The sequence below is a fragment of the Betta splendens genome, chromosome 1, assembly GCF_900634795.4.
Source record: "Betta splendens chromosome 1, fBetSpl5.4, whole genome shotgun sequence".
Taxonomy (NCBI): domain Eukaryota; kingdom Metazoa; phylum Chordata; class Actinopteri; order Anabantiformes; family Osphronemidae; genus Betta; species Betta splendens.
The window spans coordinates 19,817,513-19,830,534 of record NC_040881.3 but is presented as its reverse complement, the minus strand read 5'-3'; the positions used below and the strand labels follow the sequence as shown (position 1 = coordinate 19,830,534).

Sequence of the window (13,022 nt, the reverse complement as noted above, 5' to 3'; positions counted from 1 at the left end):
GCCTGTTCCAACAGTGGCCTTTACATGATGCTGACTCTGCAGGTTCATCTGATGGTGGCTGTGGTCGGTCGCCTCTTCCAGAAGTGGTTCCCTGCTCAACCCAACCTGTCCTACACTTTCATCTGGGATAAAACTGATGCCTATGGTCAGCGTGTCTATGGGTTGTCTGAGGCAGTCGGTGAGTTTCCACATCAGCAGCTCTGCTTTTAGCAGATTTTTTGCAGCAGAAGCAGAGATATAGATAATGTTGCTAAGGAAGTCACCATCATTGATCATCAGATGCAAATTGATATAAGGTTTTATGTGACTGAATGTCAGGCTTAGCTGTAAGCAGGCTTGTTCACAGATGCTAACTAGAGGGATGGGAGGGATTACTATGTTACCAGTTACCAGTCCATCACATCACACTATGGGCTTCCTAAATTCATATGTTTTTTTTTTATTTTAATGATATAATGTGTCAGGATACACTTTGTTGCATACAACAATAATGACTGTTGGATAAATGTACATATCTGTTTCTTAATGTTAACAACCTAAACTTGCATCGTATTTTGCAAATGAAAATACAATATGCAATTTGAGACAACTTTGAGACTCTTGGAGCGTTTTTACAGATCATGCAATTCATTCCGGCTGTCTGCTGTCGCATTTGAATAAAGACCAAACCACGAGAAAATGAAATGCAATTGATTAAGTCTTTATTCAATCGAGTGTTGAATCAACACTTTTTAATAATGCATTTCCATTTGCATTTTTAAAATGTGTATTGAATAGCCAATTGCAGGGGGGGCTGGAGCCTATCCTAGCTGGCTATGGGCACCCTGGAAGGGTCGCCAGTCCATCACAGGGCCGCACATATACAAACAACCATTCACACCTACACTCACACCTATGGCCAATTCAGAGTGACCAATCAACCTAAAAGACTATAAAAAACCATGACAATACGAAATGCAATTTATTAAGTTTTTATTTATACTTTTAATTAATGAAACTGAGTATTGAATTGCCACTAACAACGATATTGCATATTAAATTGCCAAATGTATTGTTAAATTGGATTTTCAGTCTGAAAAACTTCCATAGAAAAAAGATTTATAGTGCCTCATAATTATTATTATTAATTAACCATTACACCCATCTGACTGAGAGCCAGATGCTTTGGTTTGGTTTTGAACTAAGCATAAGCAAGAGATGTTGAATTATTATGTCCTGTGTCTGTTTAACAGTGTCTGTGGGGTTTGAATACGAGTCCTGCCTTGATCTCATTCTCTGGGAGAAAAGAACGGCCATTCTACAGGGCTATGAGCTAGATGCCTCCAACATGGGAGGCTGGATGCTGGATAAACATCACATCTTGGATGTGCAGAATGGTAGGTATCACCATGACAAAACAAACACTGTCAAACCATACAGTGCACTAGAGTGACGCTTACTCTGAGAAACCTGGTTCTGTAGGTGACATGGATCATTTAGCATTGGAGTAATCTAATTCTTCTTCGTTCTTTCTTTTATTGTGGTGGAAATTCCCAGAAATAATAATTTCAAATCATCACTTCTTGAGACAGGAGTGACAGAACAGAGAGCCTCATCCTAGTCTTTTGATAATAATTGATCTTAATTATCAATTTATGATTTCATCCCGAATAATTCCTGAACTTCAGAATCAAATCTATAATCATATTATGCCCCCCCCCCACAAACACACACATATGTACAGTCACTTTATTCAAGGTGGAAACATGCACATTAATATATGAATGTGTCTGCCTTCAGTGGGTGATGCATCGTGAAATAGACCCGTTCACACTGTTTAGTTCCACATGTTTCACATTTGGTTAAACTGGTACTTCTGACCGTACCTGTTCAGCCTGTTGTTTCATCCTGAGACAGTATAGAATAGAATAGAAATACTTTATTGATCTCCGAGGGGAAATTACTTTTGTCCCAGATGCTCAATACAAGATTAGAAATTGCACATATAAAAACAGACCATATTGAAATCTGACATGTAGATGTGGAGAAAGAAAAAAACTATATATACATACATATATAAAGTTACAATATGGTTAACCAATATGGTTATGAAAGAATGATGGCGTCTGGCCCAGTGTTCTTTCTGACGACACAGTGAGATCTGACGATCTGTGCTTGTTCTGCTCAGCTGTTGTTTCAAGTGGTAGAAATCTCTGTCTGTTCAGAAAAGGAGAGCTCTGTCCTGAACGGGTCCAGGAGGCTGTTGTGAACAATCCTCCTGATCCTCCTTAACCCCTCCCATGCCTGTATTTAGCATCTACTGTATGTACATACTAGGGGGGGGGTATGGAATCATAGTGTTTATATAATATAACAATATTTGTCTGTCTGTTTGTATATGTCTGAACAATTAGGTAACTCCTTCCGGCTTTAACCCGTCAGGGTTCACATTGTAGATTTGGATTCACGCCGGATGCCCTTCCTAAGGGGATTTAATCTACGACCTGGGCGACAGGACTATGCCACGGCCGGGGCCTGAAATAACATCTGAGCAATTACTGTACAATAACTTAATAACTGTAAACTGTAAACTAAACACTAATTATCATATTTATTTAAAAAAAACTTAAAAAGAAGGTTAGCAAGAAAAAGGTTAACAATTGCCCTTTGACTGGGTCAAAACTTGTCATTCGGTGGTGGCTTGAGTTTTGCTGCTTGTCAGGGGCAGGACATGCAGCACGTGGGCTCCTTTCACTAGGGGTAGGAAAGCCACACCGGCAGCTACTTGCAGCAGAACAAGTGTTGTCATCTTCACCACCCTGTTAGCGTTCAGCCTTGTCTTCGACACGCGGTCTCTGTCCGCTGGTGGGTGCGCAAGCACGTGTCTGTGTGTGAGCACATCAGGGCGGAACTCCGCCATGCCTGATACGGAGGACAATTGTAAATGTGGAGACAGAAATTAGATGCAATCATATAAATAACATGTCTATTTAGTTTATTAAAACCAAAACTTCTGGTATTATTCTGCGAAGATAAAATTAAATTAACTTGACCGTCGGGGGGGAGGGTGCCATTGGCAAAATAAAGTCTTCGTCATAAACCAGTGCTATATGAACAAATGATGCATAAACAGTGTGGCATGTTATAACACTTGCTTGAATCAGAAAGTGGACATTAATGCAAAGTAGATTCAGCCTGGACATATTATGTATGTAGTCTCTTACGTCTCTGTATATGTCTCTCACACTCTTCCCCAGGTATATTATACAAGGGCAATGGGGAGAACATTTTCATTTCTCAGCAGCCCCCTGTCATTAGCAGCATCATGGGTAAGAGCACATAAAATGACGCTGACTGATGTGAATCTTTATAAACTGCTTATTGCATCATGGTTAATAATTGAATTTATTGTGAAGTAAGGATTAACATGTGAAACCTATGCGCATATATTAGGAAGGAAATGAATAATATATATTGTTATGTCAGAAATATCCAAGAACAGAAGAACAATTAGTAAATGACAGTGCTCAGTGTTCTCGGTTCATCTGATGCTGTAGTTTTAGTGCAGCTTGCTCTCATTACCTATGAAGTGAGCTCTTGTCAGCCTGATTTAGAAACCCCAACAGCAACACCCTCGAAATCCTTTCCTAGGAAACGGGCGCCGTCGCAGCATCTCTTGCCCCAGCTGCAATGGACAGGCAGAGGGTAATAAACTGCTAGCCCCCCTGGCTCTGGCTTGTGGAGCTGATGGCAGCATATTTGTTGGCGATTTCAACTACATCCGGAGGATTTTTCCCTCTGGGAATGTGACGAGTGTCATGGAACTGAGGTAAGTCCTGTTGGTTATCGATGCCCAACAGAGAAGAAGCGTAATAAAAGCATCAGCATTTCTCATTCTAGTTGTAATCATTGCACTATACTGTAGTGTATGCTGATGGCTTTTAATAGAGATTGAGACCAAAATATTTCATCCTTTCTTCCTGTACTTACCTCTGAATTCAGTAGTATTGGATTGAAGAAGTACAGTACAAACAAAGATCTTACTCAAATTAATAAAATATTTAATATTTTAAAATCTTTACTTAATAGCAATTTTCTTTTTTCCCACTGATTTTCATTTAACACAGATAACACTACTAATGGGTACTGTTCTGTCTACTAACTCTTTTTATTCTCTGCTTTCTTTCCCTTGTACTATATTAAAGAAACAAAGATTTCAGACATAGGTAAGAGTGAGTAATCATTTTCAACCTTTGATGTTTTAATTCCACTTAAATTTTTGCTCAAGACTCCATATCCACCTCATATCCATCGTGCCTTCCCTCAATTTCAATCAATGCATGTCGGTCAATGGCAGCCTTCAGACCTCCGAAAACTGACACCCTTGGGCCAAAGGTACATCTCATACAATGATGTGAATTTTTGATTAGGACAAATACATCATGCAATAATCCAATTCCACTTCTCATATGAAGCCTGTTTATTATACTGTATAAGTTGAAAGTTAGCATTAACTAGGAATCTAACTTTAGTTGCCTAGCCAGCCCAGTTAAACACCACAGCTGCTCAGTAGCCTTTTTTGAGACATTCTGGGTCAAGATGAAAAAAGTATTTGTCCTGTCCAGCCTCTAAACAGAGGACATGTAGTTCAGGGGTTGATCTTGCAGATCAATTTAATGTTAACTCTGATGCAACAGCAGCAGCAGGAGATATAAATACCCTGACAGATGCAGTAGCTTAGTTTAAGGAGCAGCTGTGTTTTTTTATTTACAGCGTGCCATAACCATACCCTAGGGTTGTGGGTCACTGGATTATAGCTGGGTTTTTTACATGACTCATTCTTGGGCCCTCTTTTAGTCTCTGTACAGCCACTAAACCTGTTAAGTAAACTAATACAACTAGCCTGACGAAAGACATTACAAGATTGTTACACTTTGCAGTTAGGCTCCAGCGCTGAGGGCCTGTTTTGTAGTAATCGTACGTTCACATCATACAGTTACTGTACAGTCAGGTCAATAAATATTGGGACAGTGACACAATTCCATCATTTTTGGCTTTATACACCACTACAATGGGTTTGAAATTAAACCTACAAGATGTGCTTTTACTGCAGACTGTCCGCTTTTTATTTACATCCAAATCTGGTGAACAGTTTAGGAATTACAACAGTTTGCATGTGCCTCCCAGTTGGACCAGGAGCTATGGGACAATTGGTTTCTCAGCTGTTTCATGGCCAGGTGTGTGTTATTCCTTCATTATTCCAATTACAATGAGCAGATAAAAGGTACAGAGTTCATCTGAAGTGTGCTGTATGCATTTGGAATCTGTTGTTGTCAACTCTCGAGATGAGATCCAAAGAGTTGTCACGCTACATCAGTGATGTCTACATCAGTGAAGCAAGCCATCTTTAGGCTAAAAGAACAAAAGAAAACCGTCATAGAGATAGCAAAAATATTAGGCGTGTCCAAAACGACTGTTTGGACCATTCTTTAAAAGAAGGAACGCACTGGTGAGCTCAGCAACGCAAAACGACCTGGAAGACCACGCAGAACAACTGTGGTGGATGACCAAAGAGTTCTGTCCCTGGTGAAGAAAACACCCTTCACAACAATTGGTCAGATCAAAAATACTCTCCAGGAGGTAGGTGTATGTCAAAGTCAACAATTTAAGATAAGACTTTAACAGAGTTAATACAGAGGGTTCACCACAAGATGTAAACTGAGCCTCAAAAACAGGAAGGCCAGATTAGAGTTTGCCAAAGACGTCTTTGCAGTTCTGAAACAACATCCTATGGACATATGAGACCAAGATCAACTTGTACCAGAGTGATGGGAAGATAAGAGTACGAACTGCTCATGATCCTAAGCATACCACCTCATCAGTGAAGCACGGTGGTGGTAGTATCATAGCGTGGGCATGTATGGCTGCTAATGGTTCTCTTGTATTTATTGATGATGTGACTGGTGACAAAAGCAGCAGGATGAATTCTGTTGTGTTATTCTGTTATTCAGTTATTCTGTAGTGTTTCGGGCAATATTATCTGCTCATATTCAGCCGAATGCTTCAGCACTCATTGGATGGTGCTTCACAATGCAGATGGACAATGACCCAAAGCATACTGCAACAGCAACCAAAGAGTTTCTTAAGGGAAAGAAGCAGAATGTTATGCAATGGCCAAGTCAATCACCTGACCTGAATCCGATTGAGCATGCGTGTCACTTGTTGAAAACAAAACTGAGGGGAAAATGCACCGAGAACAAGCAGGAGCTGAAGACTGTTGCAGTGGATGCCTGGCAGAGCGTCACCAGGGATGAAACCCAGCGTCTGGCGACGTCTATGCGTTCCAGACTTCCAGCTGTAATTGACTGCAAAGGATTTGCAACCAAATATTAAAAATATTAAAGTTTGATTTATGATTTTTATTCTGTCCCATTACTTTTGGTGTGCGAGGAACATATGCAAACTGTTGTAATTCCTACACCGTTCACCTGATTTGAATGTAAATACCATGAAATTAAAGCTGACAGTCTGCAGTTGAAGCACATCTTGTTTGTTTCATTTCAAATCCATTGTGGTGGTGTACTGTATAGAGCCAAAAATGTTGGAATTGTGTCGCTGTCCCAATATTTATGAACCTGACTGTATATCACAACTGCAATAGCGCATCATGTTGCTGTTCCCCTTGTGTGGCATTGAAAGAACAAATTAGTGTTTTTTTAAGTGTTTTTTGTGTTTTTGTTTAAACATTGGTTTTAAACCTACTGTCGTGTCTTTTTAACATATTTGATTAGATTATGTTTAATTTTATGTTTTATTTATGTTTTATTTTATATTTCATTTTATTTTATTTTCACTGAGTTGTGACTGAACCCGGACACTCCCTCTGGTTCAGTGTGGTAAGAAGAAGTGGGGTGCTCGTAAGGGAAAATTATTACACTCCCTCTGGTTCAGTGTGGTAAGAAGAAGTGGGGTGCTCGTAAGGGAAAATTAAACTCCTTACTACAGTATATGCTCATGTAAAGAACACATACTGTTTACACTCTGGTGCTAAAAACCCAGTCACCACAGTTCAGGGTAGAGAGGTTCTGGATAAAGAATCAGTGAACAGCTTAAGGACTTTTTCAGCACCACAGACTGGGACTTTTTCTGAGGGGGTCATAGACAGTCTCACACTGCATGACAGGAGAGTGCAGTACAGTTGTTGAGATGACTTAATTAAACATATTTTATTTCATAGTCTTTATGTCTTCATACCTTTTTTCAGAACTACCTATTCAGAAACCATGGATTCTTCTTGTTGGTGTGTGTGATGTTACATGGCATTGGTGGAAGCATTGTGTGTGTTAAGGAGCATGGTGATTGAAAGATGCAGTTACATAAATACAACATACTGTAAAACAATGTTCCTCATCAGGAATGACAAAAATAAATCATTGCTGCCATAAATGGGAGTTTATATGGCTTTTAATATTTCAGTACAATCGTTGGAGCATGTAGTAAAGTGGTGATGGCATTGATTAACCAGTGGCCTCTTGTTTGTTTCCCTGCTCCCCTCCTGTCCTCTACTGTTCTCCACAGCAACAACCCTGCTCACCGTTACTACCTAGCCACCGACCCAGTGACTGGACAGCTCTATGTGTCAGATACTAACTCGCGAAGGATCTATAGACCCAAGGTCCTCAGTGGCGCCCGTGACCTCATCAGTAAGTATCGTCTCAGTTTATTATGAACTGTGATTTACATAAATACTGGAACCTTTGCCTTAAATGTATACTTGTGTATGTGCGTAGGTAACGGAGAAGTAGTGGCAGGTACCGGTGAGCAGTGTCCTCCGTTTGATGAAGCACGGTGTGGAGATGGAAGGAAAGCTACCGACGCACAGCTACTGGGCCCTAAAGGTTTAAACACACACAATCCACAGTACTGTATGTTACTACTGAGCCTGTTGTCATAGTCAATATAGAGTATTTATAAGGAAATGTAGATGCACTTAGAGGTAAACAAAGTTTAACCTGTGTATTTAACACTCTGTCTAAGAATGCACTTTCTTCTATATTTGAGTTATGTGACCTGGTAGCTCAGTTGGTAGAGCGAAAGGTCCCGGGTTCGAGCCCTGCTTCTGTCCTTGAGTAAGATACTTTGCATTAGTTCCCCGAGTTAGGGTCGCTGCTCACTGCTCCCCCAGGAGTTGGGTCAACATGCAGAGAACCAGTTTCCCCACTGTGGGACTAATAAGGGAATTTCTTTCACCTCCCTATAGGAGGTGTATGGGCCCTAAGATGTGGTAGATAGACTAAAGAATATAGTACGGACATTTATGTAGACTCTTAAGTGATCTGGAATATGTTCTGCCCTCATAGTTTTTTATACTGTATGTTGGCATTTAAGGAACACAGTTCTCATGTTTGATTATATCATTCACAGGAACATGAAGTAGTAAATATGCATCATTGCTATTACTTGAAATATGAAATATGTTATAAAACAAGTCTATACGCTAATGAAATACAGAGAGAGAAGTTGTATACTCACCTCCCGTTTTAAATTTCAGCCTTGTAGAGAACTTTTCACCTCTAATACTATATCAACTGGACACAATCTTCCATGCGTCAATACACTTTGAGTTCTACCGCTCCTCTTTCTACCACTCTCCAGTCAGGGAGCAGTAGATACCTTTAGAATGTTCCTCTAGGATGTCATTCATGACAGAACAAATTTATTCCCCATTGCTAAAGGCAACAGAGATTGATAACACATTGGAAGTATTGCCACCATAAAATAATGGTCCTGAGTAGTCTCAACTACAGTATGTTCTCCCTGATGCCAACCCAGACGTCTTAATATACTTTAAGCATCTGCAAATTTGCTTTAAAACACCGAAACTCATCCATCGATCCATCCATTTTCTACCGCTTATGCGGGGTCACAGGTTTACTGGAGCCTATCCCAGCTATCTACAGGCGAAAGGCAGGTACACCCTAGACAGGTTGCCAGTCCATCGCAGGGTAACATGCACAGACAGACAACCATTCACACGCACACTCACACCTAGAGTGACCAATGAACCTAGGGCATGTTTTTGGATCATGGGAGAAAGCCAGAGAACCCAGAGAGAACCTACGCAAACATGGGGAGAACATGCAAACTCCACAGAGAAAGGTACCCAGTCCGCCCCGGGAATCAAACCCAGGACCTTCTTGCTCTAAGTGCTACCTAACTTACCACCGTGCCGCCCAAAACCATAAATTTTTTTTACCATGACATTTTTAATTCATCAAAGTTTCTGTTTTCTTTGTTTTTACAGGTATTGCAGTCAATAAAAATGGATTTATTTACTTTGTGGACGGGACCATGATCAGGAAAGTGGATCGCAATGGAATCATCTCTACAGTCCTTGGCAGCAATGACCTGACCTCTGCACGACCTTTAACATGTGATACCAGCATGCACATCAGACAGGTAATGCTGCATCTGCTCCTCCACCCCTACTTATACTAACAGCCAGGTGGTTTTAACAAAAACCTAATCAATGTCGAAAAAGATTCACTTCTTTCAACATTGTAAAGGATTTTTGTACCTCGATCTTTTAAAGCAATCATATACGTTTTTTAATCTTGATACTGATAACATTAGTTTATTTATGTAGCACCAAAATCAAAAACAAAGGTTGAGTCAATTAGTCAAACTACAAACAAAAAAAGAGCAAAATTCCTGCACATGAAGTCAGACTCGGGCTGATACTGAACGTTGCAAAGTTTAGAGATATATTCTCCCTTCTGTATATCCAGGTCCGTTTAGAATGGCCCACAGATCTTGCCATTAATCCAATGGATAACTCCATCTATGTCCTGGACAACAACGTTGTACTTCAGATCACTGAAAATAGACAGGTAAGAACTTTTTGTAGTGTCTTTTTCACTTTGGCATCTGCATGATTTACATGTGCTGCTCTCTTATTCTCTTAATAAATTGCTGGACTCCACTTAACTTTTAGATAAAAATGTACACAAAGATACACAAAGCCAGTAATGTATGTTTGTGTGTTCAGGTCCGTATTGTGGCAGGTCGCCCCATGCATTGTCAGGTCCCTGGTATTGAGTACACTATGGGGAAGAGAGCTGTGCAGACCATGCTAGAGGGAGCTACAGCCATCGCCTTATCGTACAGCGGGGTCCTCTACATTGCAGAGACTGATGAGAAAAAAATCCATCGAATTCGACAGGTAAAGTCTTGCTTCAGGACACATTTGACCTATTGAAGCACTTTGTCTCCTGAATCTTGAAGCCTCTTAATTTACAAGGAGTAGAACGTGACTGTCTCCCCAAGTCTGTAAATGTGTTACTTAGGATTCTAGTTGCCATGCATTTATCGCTCGATGTTGGATGTTTCTGTTCTAACACTGGATTTTCGAGTCTTCGTTTTTACTGCTCTGCTTGCTGGTCTGACATTATGATGAATGTTTGTTTGAAAACTTCTGCATAGTATTTTGTATTACAAATAATTATTAGGTAGTATCCCCAGCCGGCTTATGGCAATCAATGTACAGTATGTGGTCATCAGTAATGTACTTTATGTTTATTGTATATTATTTTATTTTGACTTGTTACTAGGTGTCAACTGATGGAGAAATTACTCACCTAGCAGGAGCGCCATCCGACTGTGACTGCAAGGTACTATGCCATGATGCTGATCCCCTACTGACAATGGTCAAAGTAACGCACACAACTGTAGTGTAGTGTTGATGATTTTTAGGGTTACTATAATACAGCATGAAAATGAGATTCATATATATATATATATATAAACTCAGCATTATAACATTGTTTTTGCTTCTTACTGTTACAGTAAGTAGTGTATCACTAACACCTGTCTCATTACTACACCAAGCTGTATTTATTTTACTGCCTCCCTAGGATTTATTATGATGATTTATTAGAGGTTTGTGAGGATTGAGCAGTACGCGTAAATTATTTGTATAATGCCATTTTAAAATTATTTGCTGACTTCCGTTTTCTGTTTACTTTGCTCTGCAGAATGACGCCAACTGTGACTGCTATCAGATAGGCGATGGTTATGCTAAGGATGCCCGTCTTAACTGTCCGTCCTCTTTGGTGGTGTCTCCAGATGGCACACTGTATGTGGCTGATTTGGGAAACATCAGGATTCGAGCCATACAATGCAACAAACCACCTTCTGGTATACATGCATTCTTGTTGTTTTCTGCCTGCGCCTGGGTTTTAAATAGTCAGTGTTTAAGATGTAGGTACAATCTCTGTGTGTGTGTGTGTGTGTGTGTGTGTGTGTGTGTGTGTGTGTGTGTGTGTGTGTGTGTGTGTGTGTGTGTGTGTGTGTGTGTGTGTGTTTTCAGGCTCTCTGGCTTTTGGTCCCAGCGCCTATGAAGTTGCATCTCCAGCTTCTCAGGAACTCTATGTGTTTGATGGAAATGGGACCCACCAGTTCACTATGTCTCTGGTTACTGGAGACTACAAGTACAACTTCAGCTACAGGTAAGTTTAGTTATGGACATTGTGTGTGTGTGTGTGTGTGTGTGTGTGTGTGTGTGTGTGTGTGTGTGTGTGTGTGTGTGTGTGTGTGTGTGTGTGTGTGTGTGTGTGTGTGTGTGAGAGAGGTTTGTCTGTCTAATTATGTGACCCTGTGTTGGACTGGTGTACCTCTGTGATTGACAGCTGGGATAGGGCCCATCAACATGTTAAACCCCTCCCGGGGGTTGAATATTTGGCAAAATATCGAATCGATCTTGAAATTAAATGAATCAGAACATGAACCTGATATTAGGCTGATGTCACCAGTAATCTGTAAATCTGTAAACTGTAATCAAGGCAGAATATGAAGCATCAAGTGAAACAGATTGGCATTACTTAGACTTAGAGATTAGACAGCAGTTAAAATAAGGGGCTTTTCAGATTGTTTTCTCTTCCCACACACTTAGCAACGAGGAGGATCTAACTGCTGTCATAGACAACAGCGGGAACACGCTTCGTATCCGCAGAGACACCAACAGGATGCCTGTACGTGTGGTTGCCCCTGACAACCAGGTGAGATGTGCAGGTTGTTTCCTGTGTAAGAGCACTTATTTGACAGACTAAACGTTCTATCCTCATGTTTGTTTGACGTAAAGTAAAGTTCATAATATTCGAAGGCGGTCATAATAGTTGTTTGTCTGCATGAAGAGAATAACAAGGTTAAATAGGCTCAGGAGATATTAACTAGACAAAGTAATACAGAAATGTGGGCAACAGAATCCTAAACACGTTCTTTTGTTTTTTGATGAATCTTGTAAAAGGTGGACAGAATGTGGTGTCAGATCCACTACTATTTCCATCCTAGTACAGTGTGTAATTCTTGCGTGTGTATTTAGGTTATCTGGCTCACCATCGGGACTAATGGAGGCCTGAAGACTCTCACAGCTCAGGGTCAAGAACTGATTTTATTCAGTTACCATGGTAACAGTGGCTTGCTGGCTACCAAGAGCATCCAAATAGGCTGGACTACCTTCTATGAGTGAGTTTTTATTGTATGGACATTTTTTATGGACATTTTGCTTTGCTGTATTAGAAGACATTTATCCCTGATAAATAATGTTTCCTCCATCCTCATTCTCTGCATCTCTACTGTCCTTCCAGTTATGACAGCGAGGGACGTCTGACCAACGTGACCTTTCCTACGGGCGTGGTCACCAACCTCCACAGTGACATGTCATCAGGAGCAGTTGCTGTTGACATTGAGACATCAGGGAGGGATGAGGATGTTTCCATAAGCACCAACTTATCGTCAATAGATTCCTTCTACACTTTAGTGCAAGGTAAGATGTTTAAACAAGTATACAAAAGGTTTAGTGTTTTGTTTCTGTGATTTTCTGTTGTTGTTGTTGTTGTTGTTGTTGTTGTTGTTGTTGTTGTTGTTGTTGTTGTTGTTGTTGTTGTTGTTGTTGTTGTTGTTGTTTTTGAGTTTGGCAGCATAAGCTGCTACTCTTATGCTTATGGTGTAAAGAAGCCCAATACTCAACTCTGGTCAGATGCTAG

At 40.4% G+C, this 13,022-nt stretch overlaps 1 protein-coding gene across 9 annotated transcripts in view; it reads left to right on the top strand.

Annotated features, from left to right (window-relative positions):
* The window catches only part of tenm3 (teneurin transmembrane protein 3), a 132,856-nt gene that overhangs the window by 109,177 nt on the left and 10,657 nt on the right, over positions 1-13,022 (top strand). For 7 of the 9 annotated variants that reach the window (XM_055511956.1, XM_055511953.1, XM_055511951.1 and 4 more), the window contains 16 exons: positions 43-178; positions 1,233-1,376; positions 3,237-3,308; positions 3,631-3,808; positions 4,185-4,205; positions 7,558-7,682; positions 7,770-7,877; positions 9,284-9,438; positions 9,768-9,869; positions 10,028-10,201; positions 10,590-10,649; positions 11,013-11,175; positions 11,348-11,486; positions 11,930-12,035; positions 12,359-12,501; positions 12,624-12,802. In XM_055511956.1, the coding sequence (XP_055367931.1) occupies positions 43-178; positions 1,233-1,376; positions 3,237-3,308; positions 3,631-3,808; positions 4,185-4,205; positions 7,558-7,682; positions 7,770-7,877; positions 9,284-9,438; positions 9,768-9,869; positions 10,028-10,201; positions 10,590-10,649; positions 11,013-11,175; positions 11,348-11,486; positions 11,930-12,035; positions 12,359-12,501; positions 12,624-12,802 (2,005 nt within the window). The remainder of the gene's footprint in view (positions 1-42; positions 179-1,232; positions 1,377-3,236; positions 3,309-3,630; positions 3,809-4,184; positions 4,206-7,557; positions 7,683-7,769; positions 7,878-9,283; positions 9,439-9,767; positions 9,870-10,027; positions 10,202-10,589; positions 10,650-11,012; positions 11,176-11,347; positions 11,487-11,929; positions 12,036-12,358; positions 12,502-12,623; positions 12,803-13,022) is intronic. The other 2 variants (XM_055511947.1, XM_055511943.1) reach the window with 1 other exon arrangement.